The 23,813-nt window shown below is 39.5% G+C and overlaps 1 protein-coding gene and 1 pseudogene across 1 annotated transcript in view; both read right to left on the reverse strand.

Annotated features, from left to right (window-relative positions):
* The window catches only part of LOC108531815 (60S ribosomal protein L23a pseudogene), a 794-nt pseudogene extending 287 nt beyond the window's left edge, over positions 1-507 (reverse strand).
* A 6,582-nt stretch (positions 508-7,089) lies between these two features.
* The window catches only part of CUNH1orf185 (chromosome unknown C1orf185 homolog), a 56,055-nt gene continuing 39,331 nt past the window's right edge, over positions 7,090-23,813 (reverse strand). Inside the window, 4 exon segments of the mRNA XM_017875454.1 lie at positions 7,090-7,302; positions 7,304-7,380; positions 7,383-7,436; positions 9,494-9,530. Coding sequence (XP_017730943.1) covers positions 7,090-7,302; positions 7,304-7,380; positions 7,383-7,436; positions 9,494-9,530 — 381 coding nt within the window.

Here is a 23,813-nt window from a genome sequence, read left to right on the forward strand (position 1 = left end):
ATATATATATTTATATAGAATTAGGCAGCTGGACTCAGTTTAGATGATCCCAATTTTGTTGGCAACATCCAAAGCGTCGTAATCAGGAGCTAGTCGAACATATGCCTTTTTCTTTCCATCAGGCCGAATCAGGGTGTTGACCTTGGCCACATCAATGTCATAGAGCTTCTTCACAGCCTGTTTAATCTGGTGCTTGTTGGCTTTAACATCCACAATGAACACAAGTGTGTTGTTGTCTTCTATCTTCTTCATGGCAGACTCAGTGGTCAGCGGAAACTTGATAGCATAGTGGTCAAGCTTGTTTCTCCTGGGGGCGCTCTTCCAAGGATATTTGGGCTGCCTCCGGAGTCGCAGTGTCTTGGGCTGCTGGAAGGTGGGTGACGTGCGGATCTTCTTTTTTTTGTGGCTGTGGACACCTTTCAACACTGCTTTTTTGGCCTTTAAAGCCTTCGCTTTGGCTTCGGCTTTAGGAGGGGCAGGAGCTTCCTTCTTTGCTTTCGGCGCCATCTTGTGAAAAGGATAATTGAATTTTCTTACATCTCATTATGCTCATTTAATTATTTTGAATTCTCTTTCAGGCAATTTGTAGATCTTCATTCATTTCAGTTCAGTTGCTGGAGCTTTATTAGTTTCCTTTGGTGGTGTTATGTGTGCCTGGTTCTTCATTATCCATATAGTTTGCTTTGGCATCTGCATTTGAAGGCAAAGCACCACTTCTAGTCTTTATAGATTGGTTTCAGCAGGTTAAGAACTTCTCCTATTAGGCTCTCAAATTAATAAGATTGCCTCTGGGATCATGGTCAAATGGGGTTGGAGCTGGATTGCATGGTTGCTTCTGTGTCTGCAGTGAGGTCTGCAGATGGCAGGCCTGTTACCAGGAGCTCTAGTGGGTATGGATCCTTTCTGGTCCCTGAGGAGATTAGAATGTGTCTAGGACCTTATTCCACAGGGCTTGTGCTGGGATGAAGATCCACTTCAGGGTCTACAGACAGTGGGCCTGATGCTAGGTATGCAACTATGTATAGCTTCCTCTGTGTCCCTGGGAAACTTCCTGCTGGGTCACTTACTAGGTCTCTTGGCAGGCAGTACTATCCTGGTCCACGGCTGAGAGAGAACAGAACGAAGTCACAGGGGTATTTCAGTGTCCACAGCCAGACAGAGGTCAGCAAGCCTTTTCCACAGACTCAGACAGGCACATCTCTCTCTGGGTTCCTGTGTCATAAGCAGTACCAATCTCTGACCATTATTGGGAGGTGCTGGAGCCAAGTGTCACAACTATTTCAGAGTCTGCTGTGGAACTGAGGTTGGCAAAGTGGCCCTGGGGACTCAGGTGGGTATGTCTCCTTCTGGGACCCTATGCCACTTCTGATTTCTGACCACTGCTGAGAGGGGCTACAGTCAAGTTTCAGAGCCATTTGTGAGTACATGGTGGGGACTGAGGTCAGCAGGTCTGTCACCTTGAAGCATAAATGGGTGTGACTCCTCTCAGGTCCCTGGGTTAATGGGTCTAGTAGCAGGATTAGGGCCAAACATGACTCAGAGCTGAGTCAATAGGGAAAATGAGTCATTTCCAGATGGGCCAACAAGGGCATTTCTGCCCTCTCAAAAGGCCCTCTTTAGGCCAGGTGCAGTTGCTCATACCTGTAATCTCAGTACTTTGGGAGGCTTGCTTGAGCCCAGTTTCAAGACCAGCCTAGAAACAAAGGGAGACCCTGTCTCTACAAAAAAATAAAAAAATTAGCTGGGCATGGTGGAACACATTGTAGCCTAGCTACTTAAGAGGCTGAGATAGGAGGATTGCTTGAACCCAGGAGTTTGAGGCTGCAGTGAGCTGTGATCATGCCACTGCACTCCAGCCTGGGTGGCAGGGCAAGACTCTGTCTCAAAGAAAAAAAAGAAAAGACCCTCTTGGTCTTGGGCTGCATCAGCATTTCACAAACTCCTACCTGGATCCCAAAGCTTAACAAAGGCACTTTTGTCTGTGGATGCCTGTTAAATTACTATTGCTGTGGAGGGATAGTTTGTCAACATCACTCCATTATTGTTTTTATTTGGAGGTTTTAAGTATAGTTAAAGTGTAAATAAGGTTGGGTACAGTGGCTCACACTTGTAATCCCAGCACTTTGGGAGGCCAAGGCTGGTGGATCACCTGGGGTCAGGAGTTCAAGACCAGCCTGGCCAACATGGTGAAACCTATCTCTACTAAAAATACAACAATTAGCCAGGTGTGGTGGCCTGTGCCTGTGATCTCAGCTACTTGGGAGTCTGAGGCAGGAGAAACACTTGAACCTGGGATGTGGAGGTTGCAGTGAGCCGAGATCGTGCCACTGTATTGTAGCCTGGGCAACAGAGTAAGACTCCATCTCAAAAAAAAAAAAAAAAAAAAAAAAAAAAAGTGTGTAAGTGAATGCTAAATCCATAATGAGTAGACTGTGGTTTGTACTGTATTAACTTAGTTAAGCTAGAATTATGTTTCTCAGAATCTTTTTCTATGTATAGTTCTTGGCTGAAGATGGCCTAAAGAGGAATTTGTGCAATATTTGGAAAGAAGAATCTAAGCAGAGGCCATTATTCTGTGAAGGTAGTCTGCTTAGATGTGGAAACACACTATAGAGAGGCCAGTGGATTCCAGTTTGTCCTCACTTCTCTGCCCTATGTCCAGTTCTTTTCAGTGTCCAGTTCTCCCTCCCAACTGCTGACCCTGTGGGCAAACAGTGGCCCTGGGTCTGCCACCAGATGCTTGGCAGCACAGAGTCAAAGGCAGTTGCAAGCTGGGTGCAGTGATGTGCTCCTGTAGTCCCAGCTATTTGGGAGGCTGAGGCAGGTTGCTTGAGTCCAGGAATTAAATTGTAACCCAAGTAGAATAGTGTGACTCTGTCTCAATAAAATAAAATAAAAATAAAATAGGCTGGACGCAGTGGCTCACACCTGTAATCCCAGCACTTTGGGAGGCTGAGACAGGTGGATCACGAGGTCAGGAGTTTGAGAACAGCCTGGCCAAGATGGTGAAATCCCATCTCTACTAAAAATACAAAAAAAATTATCCGGGCGTGGTAGCTGGTGCCTGTAATCCCAGCTATGTGGGAGGCTGAGGCAAAGAATTGCTTGAACCCAGGAGGTGGAGGTTGCAGTGAGCCAAGACCGTGCCACTGCACTCCAGCCTGGGCGACAGCAAGACTCCATCTCAAAAAATAGAAATAAAATAAATAAATAAAAATAAAATACATTTTTAAATGTTATTCCATATTTCCAGGCTAGGAAACATGGAACTACGTTGTACACCCAAAGGCAGTTGCTGCTAAGGCACAGCTTCCTGTAGACATTCCCACAAGCCTTTCCTCTACAGTCTTACTGTGGCAGTTGAACAAAGTGGTTTCTCTAGTTATTCACTTTAAAAAAAAGTTTTACTTTTTATTTTTATTTATTTATTCATTTTCAAAAGATCTCTTGGTCAGAGTTTCAGGTTATCTTGCTGGTGACTCCTCTGATTCTCCAATTTCTCTCCTTAAACTTCACTTCCTTGGCTCCTCTTACAATTGTGTAAGATATAATAATTCCAATAATAAATCTCTTACCCCAATCCTAAAAGTAGTTCTTCCCTCACTGAACCCTGACTGGTAGAAATAGGGAAAGTCCTGATGGAATTTGAACCTGTTACACCTGTTCCTGAGACCCAGTTACAACCTTGTACTTCCTACATTTAATTGTTCAAACATTACTTGGATTCTGTTTATGAAACAAAACTTTTCTCCTCAAGCCAATTTGAGTTGGTTTTCAGGTATATGTAATCAAAAGATCTGTAATTAATACCCCATGTCAGTGTCAATTGTGGGTCTCTTACATGCCTGCATGTCTGTGAGCAGAAACAGACTGCCTATGTTCCAAATTATCTTTTCAAGGATGTTCATATAGTGAACAACCTGGAAGAGAGACAGTGGCTCCCTCTGGTACAAAGGGCAGGTATGCATTACTGTCCATTTGAAAATATTTGGTTCCCTAAACTCCTTCCTGTAATGCAGCCCACTGTTGGTGCAGGCATTATCTTGACCCTCTTTCATACCAGCCTGCAGGAACTGCGGGCCCAGGAAATAACGCAAAAGGATGTCAAAAATGATGATACTCTGACTACTGTTATTGCTATGAACAATAGGCTGCCCCTTGTTTCTAACCCAAAAGACCCGAAACTGTTGCATGATACCTTGTCAGCTTGCTTAAAGAGTGAAATCTCAGATCCTTTATAGTTCTTGAAAATGAGATTACTCTAGACTGGCATAATTTCATAAGTATTGTTCACAGGACTTTTCAAATAGAACAGTGTATATACCTATGATGTGGAGTAAGATTTTAATAAATGAGTAAATGTGTTAAGTTTTTAAGAAATACATTCCATTTATGGCCGGGTGCAGTGACTCACGTCTGTAATCCCAGCACTTTGGGAGGCCGAGGTGGGTGGATCACTTGAGGTCAGCAGTTCAAGACCAGCCTGGCCAACACGGTGAAACCCCGTCTCTATTAAAAATACAAAAATTAGCTGGATGTGTTGGCACATGTCTGTAGTCCCAGCTACTCAGGAGGCGGAGGCAGGAGAATCGCTTGAACCCAGGAGGCGGAGGTTGCAATGAGCCGAGATAGTGCCATTTTGCACTCCAGCCTGGGTGACAGAGATGAGACTCTGTCTCAAAAAAAAAAAAAAAAGAATAAAAAGAAAAGAAAAAAGAAAGAAATTCAATTGATTATATTATTATAATAACAATTCTATTATGCATAAATCATTATATTTGTAATATAAACAATAATCTTGGTCAGGCAGGATGCTTTTGATTGTAGTAATAGAAACAAGGTCTTTCTAGTTTATCGCAAAAGGGGATTGCCTTATAAAATTACAAGGATACCTTAACAAAGCAAAGAACAACAGTTGAAGCGAGCCTTAGGGGACTTGTGGCCAGTAATACAAAATCGAATCTTGCTAGCTAAACAAAAAGGAGTATTTATAATTAGATACAAGAATACCCTACCAAGCCAAGAGTAGGCATTATAGCCATACTTCATGGAAAGGGCGGACAAGGGAAGAGAGCATTGTTAGATAGTCAGAAATCAACATCTCTAAATCTCCTCGTCTCCAGTTTCACTTTGCAAATGTTTCATTGCTCCTCACTGCATATTTGGTGTTTTTGGTTTTTTACCCTTCCTAAGTCACACGGTAGGCATGGCAACCCATAGCCCCCCAGTTTGTATTTCCTCTATGTCAGAGAAGAGTCGTGAAAGCCAGAATCTCTTACCTCTACCCCCAAATTCCTAGGAAGTTAGGACATCACCAAAATTAGAAATAACTCCCTTCTCTGGGATTGGAAGTAAAACCAGAAGTTTCAGGAACCAAGAACAGAGACAGTTAAAATTTTGTTTACTGGCACTCTTATAGAGCTAACTTACTTAGATTAGGTGGGATAGCTCGTAATGTGCTGGAACCCATGCACACTGTGTGAAATGACGCAGGGCTTCAAAAAGAGAGAGCAGTTCTAACTCCTTACAATTTGCCCTTGGGATAGGAATGACAGGCCTGGGTAATGCTTATAAGACTTATTTGAGGAGAGTTTCTTTGCATTTATTGTAGGAGGTATGATTTATCTCTCAGGGAAGGTGTGAATAGGTCTTTAGTATGGGTAATTTAAGCACAAAAGCTAATATGCTTGTTAATGAGTCATTTTTCCCAAGGGAAGAAAAAATACTAATTACATGGAGAATGTTTAGAAGAAAAATGAAAAGATACATATAAGTGTCAGACATCCCCAGAACTGTAAATAGAAATTTGACCAAGGGTCTTATAGACTGGAGAGAAACTCTAAATCACTAACCGTGAGCAGGTGCCTGTAAGCATTTTTATCATAGGTAGGGTGAGGGTGAGGAACATTCTGAGAAATAAAGATAGAAAGGAAATAATAAAATTATTCTGAATTTCTTTTTTTTTTTTTTTTTTTTTGAGGCAGGGGTCTCACTTTGTTGCCCAGGTGCTGTTTAGTGTAGTGTCATATTCTCCACTCATGCAGCCTCAAAACCTTAGGGTCAATGGTCCTCCCACCTTAGCCTCCCAAGTAACTGGACTACAGGTATGTGCAAACCACACCGGCCAATTTTTGTCTTTTCTGGTAGAGACAGGGTCTCACTATGTTTGTCCAGGCTGGTCTCAAAAGTCCTGGCTCAAGCAATCTGGCCCACCTCAGCCTCCGTAAACTGCGGACTACTAGGCAATGAACCACTGTGCCTGGTCTATTTCGGATTCAGCATTTCAGCTATCTTGCAGGAGGAAAAATTATACGCTTACTAAAACCATAACATGGTAATATTTGATTATAAGTAATTATGTGTTTTAAATTCAGAAAAACTAATAGGAATTCCACCCACCCACCCATCGAAATAAAACTGAACATCAAAAGTGCTGTGGATATTTTATTCAAAAATATATTTTTCGGCCAGGCGTGATGGGCTCATGCCTGTAATCCAGCACTTTGGAAGGCCGAGGCGGGTGAATACACTGAGGTCAGGAGTTCTAGACTAGCCTGGCCAACATGGTGAAACTCTCCTACTAAAAATACAAAAATTGGCTGGGTGTGGTGGTATGCGCTGTAATCCAAGCCTAATCAGGAGCTGAAGCAGGAGAGATGCGTTGAACCCTGGAAGCAGAGGTTGCAGTCAAACTGAGATCACGCCACTGCACTCTAGCCTGGGCAATAGAGCCGAGACTCAGTCTCAAAAGAAAAAAAAATATATATTTTTGTGCTGAAAAATTTTAAATGTTTTCCCTATTTGTGACATACACTCATTTTACTAATACGTCTTTGGATGAGAGTTAAGCTTAACATTAAGTTAAGCTTAAATATTCATGACATCATCTCTAGTTCTTCCCTAATTTTGTTTCTAGAATAAGAACCGTGAGGGAAGTAGAGCCACTCTATTGTAAGAAGAAAAATATAATATTAGATGGACATGTTAAGAGACTCAGAAGCTGATAATTCAGTTGCAACTTTACCCGATTTCAGTGTTATACAAGGTTTCAAAATAAAAAGTCACAGTATTATGTGGAAAGTTTGTATTTCAACCTCTAATTTCTTCATGAACATTTTCCCTTAATGTGGTCATCTTTTTGATGATCAAAGTGTCATTCAGTACATTTTCAGCACCCTCTTCTAATGAAATGGTTGGGACAGGTATGCATACTTTTTCCATAGAGGTTCCCCGAGAGAAGCATTGGAGAGTTCCTTTCACTAGAGAATCATCAGAAAACCAGTCATCAGCTGCTTCTACACTTCTGGCTGTAATAAGAATCAGATGGCAATGTTGATAAGCTTAAGGTAACATTGCTGCGATTTGTTGCAGAGCTGGTCCTGAGGGATCACAAATGACACTTTCGGTTGCAAGGCGGGATTGCATCTTAGAATGATCTTAATTGCTGTAAAACATAGATTACCATGAATATATATATTCAGGAGCCAACTCTTAATCATAAGGACAATTCAGAGTGGCAGGATAATGCTATAAAGAAATTCTGAGTGCTATCATCATCCACACAGTGTTATATGTATTAGGGATTAGCAATAGTTTCATGATAATCAAGAATAGAAAAGACTCATTCTAAATGAAATACTGCTAAACAGAAAAAGTGACTAATTAGGCTTAGAAATGTTTCAAAATATCCTTAAATGAGAAAAGATCTGATTGCTGTTTAAGAAATAAATTTAACAATACTGGTTAAATTAATAACTATCTTTCTTGCTTTAGTCAATCTGTGTAAATATTTGCATTACAAATTCAACTTTCTGAGAAAGAAATAATTATTATGATAGTAGAAATAACTACCTACAGTAATCCTTAAAACTCAAAACCAAGCAAATAAACATTTGTAAGATACATAGTTTCTACTTGGAGCAAAGGATTTTATAACTAATTTGTTTCATTAAAATAAAGGACAACTCGGCCGGGGCGCGGTGGCTCAACCTGAATCCCAGCACTTTGGGAGGCCAGGACGGCGGGATCACAGAGGTCAGGAGATCGAGACCATCCTGGCAACACGGTGAAACCCCGTCTATCTACTTAAAAAAAATACAAAAAAACTAGCCGGCGGACGAGCAGGCGCCTGAGCCCAAGCTACTCGGGAGGCTGAGACAGGAGAATGGCGTGAACCCGGGAGGCGGAGCTGCAGTGAGCTGGAGATCCGGCCACTGCACCCAGCCTGGGCTGGCAGAGCAAGACTCCGTCTCAAAATAAAATAATATAAAATCAAATAAATATAAATAAAATTAAAATAAAATAAAATAAGACAACTCAACATCAAAAAAGAAAAGTACATGCTTCCTTAGGCATGTATTAGAAAATACTTGGTCTGCATTGGGAAGGGTGTATGAATTGGCTTTATACCAATAATAGTAACAAACCTTCCTGTAGAGACTTTCAATTTACAAAGCATTTTGATATACTTCTATATCTTATTTATACTCTTAATAATTCTTCAAGGTAGTTACTGTTAGCACCACTTCATGAAAATAATAAACAGACTTAGATAAATGACGCATTACAGATCAGATACAAAATAGATTTTAGCCTAGATTCTCATTCTTTGTCTCATGCTTTTCCCATTATAATATTTATGCTGTACATTTGCCATTAAGATATGCTGTTTTAGAAAATACAATATCTATAAAATATTCTATAATACCTTTTATAATAGTTCACATATTAACTTTTCTTTTTAAAAAACTTCTGTATAAGGCCATTCTTGCAAACATATCTTTTTTTTTTTCTTTGAGACAGAGTCTTGCTCTGTCACCCAGGCTGGAGTGCATTGGCATAGTCTTGACTCATTGCAACCTCTGCCTCCCAGGTTCAAGCGATTCTCCTGACCCAGCCTCCCAAGTAGCTGGGATTACAGGCCTGCACCACCACATCCAGCTAATTTTTGTATTTTTGTTAGAGACAGAGTTTCACCATATTGGCCAGGCTGGTCTTGAACTCCTGGCCTTAAGTGATCTGCCCACCTCGGCCTCCCAAAGTGCCAGGATTACAGGCATGAGCCACCACGCTTGGTCTAAACATATTAACTTTTATATTTTCTACATTTTTAAAGCTCTGTAAAATATCTTGTTATCTTTTATATTCAGCATCTCTAAACTTATGTAGGAGGTAATGTTTTGAGGTACTAAGACGTGATATGCAATATCTTTTTATTCTCAAGCATTATTGTTAGACACTGACTATGGTAACTTTGGGTACAAATAAGAGATAAAAATTAAAACCTCACATTTTAGTTTAAGATATGATATTGCAAGTTCCATTTTTTCTAAAAAATTTATGCCCTTTTACATAATAATAAATTAATGTTTCCCTAACATTTTCATACCATTAAGATACTTAGATGACATTTAGGATAACCTCTTGATTCTTCAAGATGTGAATTGCCTAAGTTCATTAAGATTTCTTCTAATAAATTATTGAGAAAAAATACCTTTTATATGTGCTGCTTCCTTTTTTCTTTGCTCCTCCTACATTAAAAAAAAGTTATTTGTATTTTAAAATCAGAATATTTTTTATATAACTTCTTTCATATATTTTATATAAGAGTAACACATTTTGACATTATAATTTTTTAATGGAAAATGTTTCTTTCCACAGCATGAATTTCTTTCACCAAAATATATTGAGAGAAAAGAAAAAGTTGAAGTATCATCTGAAATGAATTTGGATTGGTCCAAAAAGGCAGTCTTCAGAATAAGGAATAACAGTTCAAATAGGATTCGTTCTCTCCATCCTCAGCAACTTGGTCAGAACTAGAGAAGGCTAAAAAATAATTAGAATCCCTAGACTTGTTTAATGAACTAACAGCAATAATAACAAAAAAGTGAATTCTGGTTGAAGGTCTTTATAGAAATAGGAATATTATTTTTATTTTTAATTTTTTAGAGACAGAGACTTGCTCTGTCACCCAGTCCGGAGTGCAGTGGCATGATCATAGCTCACTGCAGCCTCGAACTCCTGGGCTCAAGCGATCTTCCTGTCACAGCCTCCTGAGTAGCTGGACTACAGGTGCGCGCCACCATGCCTGGCTTGGGAATTCTTTTAATAGCAAATAAAACATTGTTTAAACAATACATTCCAGATATGTTCTGGGAAGTGTAGTGGTGTAGTAGTTCTCAAACTTTAGGGCATTAGAATCACCTGATGTGCATGCTAAAATTCTAATTCTTGATTGTAATATCAGACCCTTCTGAAACAGATTCTCTAGAAATGGGGTTGGGAGTATGCATTGTAACACATTCTGCAAGTGATTCTAATTCAGATTTTTCTTAGATAACTAGATAAACAACAGGCTAAAGCATAGAGCGTTTGGGATGGAGTGAGTGAAGATGAAGCTGGAGAGATAATAGTGTCATGTCTTATGTTGTGGGAGAAAATGTGTCAGTGCTCTGTGCTGATCTGCATTTGCCTGTCTCCCAAAAAAGCTTATTTGGGATACTTATATTCATTTTATTAGAATAAACCTCTTTTTTTTTTTTTTTGAGACAGGGTCTCATTCTGTCACCCAGGCTGGGGTGCAGTGGCATGATCACAGCTCACTGCAGCCTCAAGTTCCTGGGCCCAAGTGATCCTCCTGCCTCAGCCTCCTGAGTAGCTGGAACAACAGGTGCATACCCACCATGTCTGGTTAATTTTTAAAATTTTTTGTACAGGTGGGGTCTCACTTTGTTGCCCAGGCTGGTCTCAAACTCCTGGGCTTAAGTGATTCTCCCACCGTAGCCTCCCAAAGTGCTGGGATTACAGGCATGAGCCGCTGCACCCAACCAGCACTTTTTACAAAGACAACTTTAATTCTTTGTCACTTTCACCTTTTATTAACAAATGCCAGTATGGGCTTCCTGACCTTACCTTGTCTAGATTTAAGACCAATGCATTCTGTGACTTCTGTATAAATTACTTTAGAATATTCCTTCTCAGACTTTGATGTGCTGACAGATTAACCTGGGAGCTTGTTAAAATGCAGATTCTGACTCGGTAGGTCTGTGTTGGGGTATAAGAGTCTGCACTTCTAATAGGCTCACCTAGGTAATGTTGATATTGCTGATCTGCGAACCAAAGGCTAAGGCCCTAGACTGATTAAAATTCTACCCAAAATAAGGGAATGACAAATGGGCATTCTTATATACTGCTACATGTACACAGGTAGAATTTTTTCTAGTGAAACTTAATAAACCCACTTCTAGAAATTTATTATGCCAAGTAAATAATTTAGGTTTTGTACAAACATTCAGCTACCAGAATATTCACCCAACACTGTTTTTTAAAACCCGCAATTTCAAATCCCAAGCATATGGCTGGGTGCAGTGGCTCACGCCTGTAATCCTAGCACTTTGGGAGGCCAAGATGGGTGGATCCCTTGAGCCCAGGAGTTAGAGACCAGCCTGAGCAACATAATAAAACCCTATCTCTACAAAAATACAAAATTAGCTGGGCATGATGGTGCGTGCCTGTAGAGCCAGCTACTCTGGGGGTTGAGGCGCAAGGATCTCTTGAGCCCAGAAAGTCATGCCTGCAGTGAGCCATGATCGTGCCACTACATTCCAGCCTGGGTGACAAAGCAAGGCCTTGTCTCAAAATAATTAATTAATTAATTTTTTTAAAATTCCAAGAGTAAGGAAATAGTTAAATGTATTATGATACATAGATATTAATACAATGCATATTCTTTCAACTGTTAAAAATGATGCTATATGTCAGCAGTTATGAAAAAATTCAGAAAATGGTGGGAATGTACCAAAAAAGACAGAAGAACAATCTCGAAGTCGTACATACTAACTAGATTTGGGAAAATTTTGGCATCTAAATAATGGTAGTGATGGATTATAATCTACTGAATGAAATAGAAATCCACAAATCCACAGTGGTAATAAAACAATAGAGAAGGGACAGCTGCTTCCTTACATTCACAGAATGCTAAATGACAATTGTGGATGGGAATGGCAGAGTTGGAAAATCACCATTTTGCTACAGTTTAGTTAAGATTTACTCAAGCACAAATAATTTTTATAGCTAGAGAGTAAAGTTTGACAAAGAGAAGGATATCTGTGTGGTTTCAAAGTGTCTTCACACAGGTCGTTTATTTATCGCAAGGGTAAAAAATAGGAATAATACAGTGTGGCAAAAACAAAAAACAAACATCTTGATTGTGTGATCAATCTATAATCTCTAATTAATAATACTCAGGAGTGAGGCTGGCACGGTGGCTCACACCTGTAATCCTAGTACTTTGGGAGGCTGAGGCAGGTGGATCACCTGAGGCCAGGAGTTTGAGACCAGCCTGGCCAACATGGTGAAGCCCCATCTCTACTAAAAATACAAAAATTAGCCAGGCATGATGGTGCACACCTGTAATCGCAGCTACTTGGGAGGCTGAGGCATGAGAATCTGGGAGGTGGAGGTTGCAGTGAGCCAAGATTGCACCATGCCACTCTAGCCTGGGCCACAGAGTGACTCTGCCTAAAAACAAAAAAAAACAAAAAATAGTAGCAGGAGTAAACCAGAGAATATTACTATAGCTACCAGGTACATTAAATAAATAATAAGGACATATTATGAACAACTTTATACCAATAAATTAGACAACTTAGATGATGTGGAAAATCCTTTGAAAGGCACAAATTACCAAAACTCATTCAAGGAGAGACAGTAACATGAATAGCCCTATGTCTACCAAAGAAATTGAATTCATAGCTAAAAACTGTTCCACAGTGGAAACTCTAGATGACTTCACTAGTGAATTATACCAACCATTTGATGAATAATTTATACCAATTCTATAGACAATTGAAAAAGGCAAAAATCCACAGATAAACACTGTATATGCCTTCAGATGTGATAAACTAAATCTGATCACAAGGAAAAACCAAATTGAGGAGCCACCTATTATGTATAAAATAACTGTTGTGGATTGTTCAAAAATGCCAATATCATGAAAGACAAAGAAAGGCTGAGGAATTGTCCCTAAATAAGGAAGACTGAAGAGACATGACAACTAAATGCAAATGTGATTCTGGGCTGGATCCTGTACTAAAGGGAAACAATTCTATAAAGGATATGATTGGGATAACAGACAAAAATGGAATATGGATTTTAGATTTTATGAAAACATTGAATCAGTATTAAATTTCCCCAATTTGAAAACTAAGCTACAAAAATATAAGAGAGTATTTGGGCTGGGCGCGGTGGCTCACACCTGTAATCCCGCACTTGCACTTTGGGAGGCTGAAGCAGGCAGATCACTTGAGGTCTGGAGTTTGAGACCAGACTGGCCAACATGGTGAAACCCTGTCTCTACTAAAAGTACAAAAATTAGCTGGGCGTGGTGGCACATGCCTGTAATCACAGCTACTTCAGAGGCTGAGGCAGGAGAATCGCTTGAACCCGGGAGGCGGAGGTTGCAGTGAGCCTAGATTGCGTCACTGCACTCCAGCCTGGGCAACAGAGCGATACTCCGTTTCAAAAGAAAAAAAAATTATATATGTATGAGAGTATTTGAATCAATATTAAATTTCCCTAATTTGAAAACTAAGCTATAATAATTGAGAGAGTGTCTTCATTCTTAGTATGTACACTGAAGTATTAAGGAGTGAAGGAAAAGAATATGCATTCTACTTTCAAGTGGTTCAGAAAAAATATACACACACATACACCCATTTGACGCAGTTCATAACTCCCACCTCTTAAACACCTTCTTCACTAGGCTTTTGGGACACCTCTTGGTTCTCTTTCTACCACACTGACTAGTGCTTAACCTCTAAAGTTTGGAGTACTTCAGGGCTAATTACAAGTACTTGATTTTTTTTTTTTAAGATGGGGTTTCACTGTCTCGTCCAGGCTGGAATGCAGTGGTGCAATCACGGGTTCATGGCAGCCTCAACCTCCTAGGCTTAAGCTGATCTTCCCACCTCAGCCTCCCAAGTGGCTAGAACCATAGGCATGTGCCTCCACACTCAGCTAATTTTTTTTGGAGGTGTAGAGATGGAGTCTGTCTGTGTTGCCAAGGCTAGTCTTTAACTCTTGGGCTTAAGTGATCCTGCTGTTTTGGCCTTCCAAAGTACGAGGGTTATAGACATGAGCCACCATCCCTGGCCTTATCTCTTCTTAATATCACTGCACACGTCTGTTGAACATAGCAAAACTTCAGTAGAGTTCTTCCCATTTCTCTAGTTTCCTAGAGGAAAATTTATTTCCTTTAAATATTTGTGTTCTCTTCTCCATTTCTCCTTACTGAGATACAATAATTTACTTTGGGTGAGTCTGATCACTGATGCCTTTGAATTGGATGGGGCTAACCTATCAAAAGTCTGAGCTCAGAAATAATGCAACTAGAGCAGAAATCAATAAAATAGAAAACAACAAAGAAAATCAATAAAACAAGTATATAGCTCTTTGAAAATATTAATAAAATTGATAAAACTCTAGCCAGAACAATTACGGGGGAAAAAGGGAGAAAACACAAATAAATATCAGAAGTGAGCAAGAGAATATCACTACAGGTACCAGATACATTAAATAAGTAATAAGGGAATATTATTAACAACTTTATGCCAATAATTAGACAACTTAGATGAAGTGGAAAATCCCTCGAAAGGCACAAATTACTAAAACTCATTCAAGGAGAGATAGTAACATGAATAGCCCTATGTCTACCAAAGAATTTACATTCATGGCTAAAAACATTTCCATAAAGGACACTCTAGATGACTAGTGAATTATACCAACCATGTGGAGAATAAATGATACCAATTCCACACAATTGAAAAAGGCAAAAATCCATAGATTCAAAGAGCCAAACAAATCACAACCAACATTAAACATAAATAAAGCAATCTAAACCTAAGATACACATTAGAAAAACTGAACAAAAATGAACTATAATTAGACTGCTAGTATTATTTCAGTGGCAACTATGAAAGCCAGAAGGCATATTTTCCCTTTACTAAAAGAAAAGGAGTGTCAACCTAGAATCCATTGAAAGAAGGAGAATAAAAAAGGTCATTTTCAGATGACCAAAACCAAGTGAGCTTGGAAACAAAAGATACCCACTAAAATAAATTCTGAAGGATGTAATTTGCACAAAAAGAAAAGTCATCCCAGAATAACAGTTTGATGTTGAAGGCATGAAAGACAATGAAAGTGATCAATTTGTTGGTAAATCTAAGTAAACATTGACTGTATGGTACCTGTATGTAGTAGACAGCATTACTGCTGCTAATTATTTGCCATTCTCAGTGAGCTAATTATACTTTTTTTGTATCACGGACATCAAGCTTGACTAAGAAATTTGCTTTGGCCAATAAAATATGAGCAGAAGTGACTAGATAGAAGCTTTAAGGGCCAACACTGTGATTCCACATCTCTCTTCTGTCACAAGGAAAGGATGTGCTAGGATAGAGACTATCCCTTCAGCTTGGATACCAGAATGAAAAGAACATGCCAAGTAGAGCCAATGCTGACCCACAGATGATATGTAATGTGAGAAATAAACCTTTGTTGTTATAACACACTCAGAGTTTGGGTTTGTGTGTTACTGAAGTGTTACTGAGAAAAATACAAAAATGATGATAATGGTTTGTACAAGTTTTAAAAAATGAATGAAAATCTAAGACAACAATAGCAACTCCAGGGGGCGCCATTTATATTGTATTTCATACAAATAATTATCCTTGTCACACAACACTGTGAAGTAATAGATTTAATAGTTAAATATTTTCCTGCAAGGGCAGTTTAAATCCAAGACTATTTGAGCCTAATAGACATTCAAAAAACAAATAGTTACTCTTTTACAAACTATTCAGAGTATAGAAAAAGAAGAAACCCTCCCCAATCATTTTATGAGCCTAGCATAACCTTGATACAAAGGTCTGACAGTACAATATAGGAAAGAAGATTTGGCCAGCTGCAGTAACTCATGTCTATAATTCCAGTGCTTTGGGGAGGCCAAGGTGGGAGGGTTATTTGAGGCCAAGCGTTTGAGACCAGCTTGGCCAACATGGTGAAAGCCCGTCTCTACTAAAAATACAAAAATTAGCCAGGTGTGGTTCGAGGTTATAGTGAGCTATAATCACACCATTCCACTGTAACCTGGTTGGCAACAGTGAGTCTCTGTCTCTGGGAAAAAAAGAAAAAAAAAAAAAGAAAGAAAGAAAGAGGAAATTTGAGGCTGATTTCATTCATTTACAGACATGTAAAAAAGTAAGTAAAATATTAGCAATCAAATCATCCACATGTAAAAGAAAAGACATCATGGCCTGAGCACAGTGCATCATGCCTGTAATCCCAGTACTTTGGGAGGCCGAGACAGGCGGACCACTTGAGGTCAGGAGTTCAAGATCAGCCTGGCCAACATGGCGAAACCCCACCTCTGCTAAAAATACAAAAATTAGCTGGGCATGGGGGTGCACACCTGTAATCCCAGCTGCTTGGGAGGCTGGGACAGGAGACTTGTTTGAACCTGGGAGGAGGAGGTTGCAGTGAGCCGAGATTGCACCACTGCCTGGGCGATAGACCAAGACTCTGTCTTAAAAAAATAAAATTCTGGGCCGGCATGGTGGCTCATGCCTGTAATCCCAGCACTTTGGGAGGTGGAGGCAGGCGGATCACGAAGTCAGGAGACTGAAAGCATCCTAGCTAATACGGTGAAACCCCGTCTCTACTAACAATACAAAAAATCAGCCGGGCGTGATGACGGGCGCCTGTAATCCCAGCTACTAGGGAGGCTGAGGCAGGAGACTGGCATGAACCCGGGAGGCGGAGCTTGCAGTGAGCCGAGATCGCAGCACTGCACTCCAGCCTGGGTGACAGAGTGAGACTCCGTCTCAAACAAACAAACTCTGAAGATGAATGGTGATGATGGTTGCACAACGTGAATGCACTTAATGCCACTGAATTGTACACTTCAAAATGGTTAAAACAGTAAATTTTGTTATGTGTATTTTATTACAATTTTAAAATAAAATAAGTAATGTACAAACATAAATAAGATTTATTTTTGATTTAAATATATATATTTTTTAACTTTTAGGTTCAGGGGTACATGTGCAGGTTTGTTACACAGGTAAACCTGTGTCATGGGGGTTTATTGTACAGATTATTTCATCACCCAGGTATTAAGCCTAGTACCCATTAGTTATTTTGTCCTGATTCTCTCCCTTCTCCCACCCTCCACCTTCTTATAGCCCCCAGTGTGTGTTGTTCCCCTCTATGTGTCCATGTGTTTTCAACATTTGGCTCTCACATATAAATGAGAACATGCAGTATTTGGTTTTCTGTTCCTGTGTTAATTTGCTAAAGATAATGACCTCCAGTTCCATCCATGTTCCTGCAATGGGTATGATCTCATTCTTTTTTATGGCTGTGTAGTATTCCATAATGTATATGTACCATATCTTCTTTATCCAGTCTACTACTGATGGGCATTTAGGTTGATTCCATGTCTTTGCTATAGTGAATAATGCTGCAGTGAACATACACACACATGTGTCTTTATAATTGAACAATTTATATTCCTTTGGGTAATAGCCAGTAATGGGATTGAGGGGTCAAATGGTATTTCTGTTTTTAAGAATTGAGGAATTGCCACACTGTCTTCCACAATGATTGAACTCATTTGCACTCTCATAACAGTGTGTAAGAATTCCTTTTTCTCTGTAGCATCACCAGCATGTTTTTAAATTTTTTTATTGTTTTTTATTTTTTTGAGACAGAGTCTCTGTCGCCCAGGCTGGAGTGCAGTGGCATGATCTCAGCTCACTGCAACCATTGCCTCTGGGGTTCAAGTGATTATCCTGCCTCAGCCTCCCAAGTAGCTGGAATTACATGTGTGCACCACCACACCCAGCTAATTTTTGTATTTTTTAGTAGAGATGGTGTTTTGTCATGTTGGCCAGGCTGGTCTCTAACTCCTGACCTCAAGTGATCCACCTGCCTCACCTCCCAAAGTGATGGGATTACAGGCATGAGCCGCCATTTTAGTAATAGCCATTTTGACTGGTGAGATGGTATCTCATTGTGGTTTTGATTTGCATTTCTCTAATAATCAGTGATATTGAGCTTTTTTTCAAATGATTCTTGGCCACAGGTATGTCTTCTTTTGAGAAATGTCTGTTCATGTCCTTTGCTCACTTTTTAATGGGGTTGCTTGTTTTTTTCTTGTAAATTTGTTTAAGTTCCAGATAGATGCTGGATATTAGACCTTTGTCAGATGCATAGTTTGCAAACATTTTCTCCCATTTATAGGTTGTCTGTTCACTCTGTTGATAATTTCCTTTGCTGTGAATAAGCTCTTTCGTTCAATTAGATACCATTTGTCAATTTTTGCTTTTGTTGCAATTGCTATTGGCATCTTCATTATGAAATCTTTGCCCATTTCTATGTCCAGAATGGTATTGCCTAGGTGGTCTTCCAGGGTTTTTATACATTTGGGTTTTATTTACATTTAAGTCTTTAATCTATCTTGAGTTAATTTTTGTATATGGTATAAAGAAGGGTCCAGTTTCAGTCTTCTGCATGTGGCTAGCCAGTTATCCCAACACCATTTGTTGAATAGAGAATCCTTTCCCCATTGCTTGTTTTTGTCAGGTTTGTCAAAGATCAGATCATTGTAGGTGTGTGGCCTTACTTCTGGGTTCTGGGTTCTGGGTTCTGTTCCATTGGTCTATGTGTCTGTTTTTGTACCAGTACCATGCTGTTTTGGTTACTGTAACTCTATAGTATAGTTTGAAGTGGAGTAGTGTGATGCTTCCAGCTTTGTTCTTTTTGCTTAGGATTTCCTTGGCTACTCAGGCTCTTTTTTGTTCCAGTGAGCTCAGATCACACCACTGCACTCCAGCCTGGGTGACAGAGCAAGACTCCATCTCAAAAAAAAAAAAAATCAAAATCAAAATAGAAATAATAAAATAAAAATTTTTTTCTAGTTTTATGAAGAATGTCAATGGTAGTTTAATAGAAATAGCATTGAATCTATAAATTGTTTTGGGCAGTATGGCCATTTAAACAATAGTGATTCTTCCTATCCATGAGCATGGAAGGTTTTTCCATTTGTTTGTGTCATCTCTGATTTCTTTGAGCAGTGTTTTCTAGTTCTTCTTATAGAGTTATTTCACCTCTCTGATTAGCTGTATTTGTAGGTATTTTATATTTTTTGTGGCAATTGTGAATGGGATTGCATTCCTGATTTGGTTCTCAACTTGACTGTTGTTGGCGTATAGGAATGTTAGTAATTTTTGCACATTAATATTGTATCCTGAGACTTTGCCAAAGTTGTTTATCAGCTTAAGGAGCTTTTGGGCTGAGACAATGGGGTTTTCCAGATAGTGGATCATGTCATCTGCAAACAGGGATAGTTTGACTTCCTCTCTTCCTATTTGGATGCCCTTTATTTCTTTTTCTTGCCTGATTGCCCTAGCCAGGACTTCCTGTACTATGTTGAGTAGCAGTGGTGAGAGAGGGCATTCTTGTCTTGTGCCTGTTTTCAAGGGGAATGCTTCCAGCTTCTGCCCATTCAGTATGATGCTGAGTATGGGTTTGTCATAGATGGCTCTCATTGTTTTAAAGTATGTTCCTTCAATACCTAGTTTATTAAGACTTTTTAACATGAAGTTGTGTTGAATTTTATTTAAAGCCTTTTCTGCATTGAATGAGATAATCATGTTTTGTTTTGTTTTGTTTTTTTGACAGTTTCACTCTCGTTGCCCAGGCTGGAGTGCAATGGTGTGATCTCGGCTCACCACAACCTCCGCCTCCCAGGTTCAAGTGATTCTCCTGCCTCAGCCTCCCGAGTAGCTGGGATTACAGGCATATGCCACCACGCCCGGCTAATTTTGTATTTTTAGTAGAGATGGGGTTTCTCCATGTTGGTCAGGCTGGTCTCGAACTCCCAACCTCAGGTTATCTGCCCTCCTTGGCCTCCCAAAGTGTTGAGATTACAGGTGTGAGCCACTGTGCCCGGTCCAATCATGTGGTTTTCTTTCTTTAGTTCTGTTTATATGATGAATCACATTTATTGATTTATGTTGACCCAACCTTGCATCCCAGGAATAAAGCCTACTTGATCACAGTGAATAAGTTTTCTTATGTGCTGCTGGATTTGGTTTGCCAGTATTTTGTTGAGGATTTTGCATCAATGTTCATCAAAGATATAGGCCTGAAGTTTTCTTTTTGTTTTGTGTCTCTGCCAGGTTTTGGCATCAAGATGATGCTGGCCTCATAGAATGAGTTAGGGAGGAGTCCCTCCTCCTTAATTTTTTGGAATAATTTTAAAAGGAATGGTACTAGCTCTTCTTTGCACATCTGGTAGAATTCAGCTATGAATCCATCTGGTCCTGGGTTTTTTCTGGTTGGTAGCCTGTTTATCACTGACTGAATTTCACAACTTATTATTGGTCTGTTCAGTGATTAAATTTCTTCTTGGTTGTCTTAGGAAGGTGTATGTATCCAGGAATTTATCCATTTCTTCTAGATTTTCTAGTTATGTGCATAGAGGTGTCCATAATATTCTCTGATGGTTATTTGTATTTCTATGGGTCATTGGTAATATCCCTCTTGTCATTTATGGTTGTATTTATTTGAACAATCTCTTTTCTTCTCTACTAGTCTAGCTAGCAGTCTATTTTATTATTTTTTTCAGAAAACCAACTCCTGGATTCATTGATCTTTTGAATTTTTTTTTTTGTGTGTGTGTCTCATTCTCCTTCAGTTCAGCTCTGATTTTGGTTCTTTCTTGTCTTCTGCTAGCTTTGGGATTTGTTTGCTCTTGGTTCTCTAGTTCTTTTAGTTTGATGTTAGGTTGTTAACTTCATATCTTTCTAACTTGCTGATGTGGGCATTTAGTGCTATAAGTTTCCCTTTTAATACTGCCTTAGCTATGTCCCAGAGATTCTGGTATGTTGCACCTTTGATCTCATTAGTTTCAAAGAACTTCTTGATTTCTACCTTAATTTCATTGTTTACCCAAAAGACATTCAGGAGCAGTTTATTTAATCTCCATGTAATTATATAGTTTTGAGTGAATTTCTTAGTCTTTGTTTCTAATCTGATTGTGTTTTGGTCTGAGAGATAGATTGTTAGGATTTCTGTTCTTTTGCATTTGCTGAGGAGTGTTCTACTTTTTTTTTTCTTTCTTTCTTTTTTTGACAGAGTCTTACTGTGTCATCCAGGCTGGAGTGCAGTGGTGCCATCTCAGCTCACTGTAACCTCTGACTCCCAGGTTCAAGTGATTCTTCTGCCTCAACCTCCTGAGTAGATGGGATTATAGGCACATGCCACCATGCCTGGCTAATTTTTGTATTTTTAGTAGAGACAGGGTTTCACCATGTTGGCCAGGCTGGTCTCAAACTGTCTGCTTTGGCCTCCTAAAGTGCTAGGATTACAGGCATGAGCGACTGTACCCAGCCAGAGTGTTTTACTTCTGATTATGTAATTGATTTTAGAATACGTGCCATGTGGCAATGAGAAGAATGTATATTCTGTTGTTTTTGGGTGAAGAGTTCTGCAGATGTCTATCAAGTCCATTTGATTCAGTGCTGAGTTCAGGTCCCGAATGTCTTTGCTAATTTTCTGTCTCATTGATCTGTCAAATATTGTCAGTGGGGTGTAAAACTCTCCCACTACTATTGTGTGGGAGTCTAAGTCTCTTTGAAGGTGTCTAAGAACTTGCTTTATGAATCTGGATGCTCTTGTGTTGGGTGCATAGATATTTAGAATAGTTAGGTCTTCTTGTTAAATTGAACCCTTTACTATTAAGTAATGCCTTTCTTTGTCTTTTTTAAACATTTGCTGGTTTGAAGTCTGTTTTGTCTGAAACTAGGATTACAACCCTTGCTTTTTCTGTTTTCCATTTGCTTGGTAGATTTTTCATCATTCTCTTATTTTGAGCCTATGTGTATCGTTGCATGTGAGATGGGTCTCTTGAAGACAGCATATCAATGGGTCTTGCTTCTTTTTCCCGCTTGCTACTGTGTCTTCTAATTAAGACATGTAACCAAGTTGCATTCAAGGTTAATATTGATATGTGTGGATTTGTCCTGTCATAATTATGTTAGCTGGTTATTTTGCAGACTTGCTTACGTGGTTGCTTTATAGTGTCACTGGTCTGTATACTTCAGTGTTTTTATAGTGGCTGGTAAGGGTCTTTCCTTTCCATATTTGGTGCTTCCTCCAGGAGCTTTTGTAAGGCAGATATGGTGGTAACAAATTCTCTCAGAATTTGCTTGTCTGAAAAGGATCTTATTTCTCCTTTGCTTGTGAAGCTTAATTTGGCCAGATATGAAATTCTGGGTTGGAATTTCTTGTCTTTGAGAATGCTGAATATTGGCTCCCAATCTCTTCTGACTTGTAGGGTTTCTTTTGAGAGGTCTGCAGTTAGTCTGATGGGCTTCCCTTTGTAGGTGGCTTGACCTTTCTCTCTAGCTGTCTTTAACATTTTTTCTTTCATTTTGACCTTGGAGAATTCAATGATTATGTGTCTCAGGGATAATATTCTTGTGAAGTATCTTACTAGAGTTCTCTGTATTTCCCTGAAAGAGATGGATGATATCTTGAAATATATTTTCCACATTGGTTCCATTCTCCCCATCTCTTTTGGGGATACCAATGAGTCATAAATTAGGTCTCTTTACATAATCCCATATTTCTCAGAAGTTTTATTCATTCTTTTTTCTCTATTCTTGTTGACTAATTTCAGAAAGCCCATCTTCAAGCTCTGAGATTCTTTCCTCTGCTTAGTCTATTCTGCTATTAATACTTGTGATTGCATTATGAAATTCATGTAGTGTGTTTTTCAGCTCTATCAGGTTTGTGAGGTTCTTTTCTATACTGGCTATTTTGTCTGTCAGCTCCTGCATCATTTTATCATGACTTTTAGCTTCCTTGCACTGGGTTTCAATGCACTTCTGTAGCTCAGTAATCTTCATTACTATTCATATTCTGAATTCTATCGCTGTCATCTCAGCCATCTCAGCCTGGTTCAGAACCTTTGCTGGAGAGGTGATGTGGTCATTTGGAGGCAAGAAGGCTCTCTGGCTTTTTGAATTGTCAGGGTTTATGCACTGTGGGTTTATCTACCATCAATCTCTGAGGTTGCTGACCTGTGGATGTTTTCTTTATCCCTTTCTCCTATTTGATGACCTTGAGGGTTTGATTGTGGTATAAGGTAGATTCAACTAACTGGCTTCATTTCTGGAATATTTTAAGGGGCCAATCCTCAGCTCCCAATTCCTAGACTGTGTGCTCTAACTCTAAGGGACTTGTACTGGGCCCTGACTTCGCTCTCTGGCTCAAGGTTGGGAATTCACTTTGCTGGGGGAACTGAGGTGCTCTTGGACCACTGGTCACTACACTCCAATGGGTGGTGTCAACCAAAGCATTTAGTAGTGTGGCAGCAGTGAGATCATTTCTATAAACTAGCCAGAAAATGACTATTTCAACAGGCCAGCAATCCATGGCCAATCATTGTTTATTTTAGGTTTAAAAGTAGAAAGTTGTAAAAGACCATTGCTCTTACTGTAATGACACAAGCAATATGGATAAGCTTAACTATCTTTTAAAAAAATTTTTTGTTCTAGGCCGGGCGCGGTGGCTCAAGCCTGTAATCCCAGCACTTTGGGAGGCCGAGACAGGTGGATCACGAGGTCAGGAGATCCAGACCATCCTGGCTAACACAGTGAAACCCCATCTCTACTAAAAAAAATACAAAAAAAAACACTAGCCGGGCGAGGTGGCAGGCGCCTGTAGTCCCAGCTACTCAGGAGGCT

The sequence above is a fragment of the Rhinopithecus bieti genome, unplaced genomic scaffold, assembly GCF_001698545.2.
Source record: "Rhinopithecus bieti isolate Rb0 unplaced genomic scaffold, ASM169854v2 scaffold_10017, whole genome shotgun sequence".
Taxonomy (NCBI): Eukaryota; Metazoa; Chordata; class Mammalia; order Primates; family Cercopithecidae; genus Rhinopithecus; species Rhinopithecus bieti.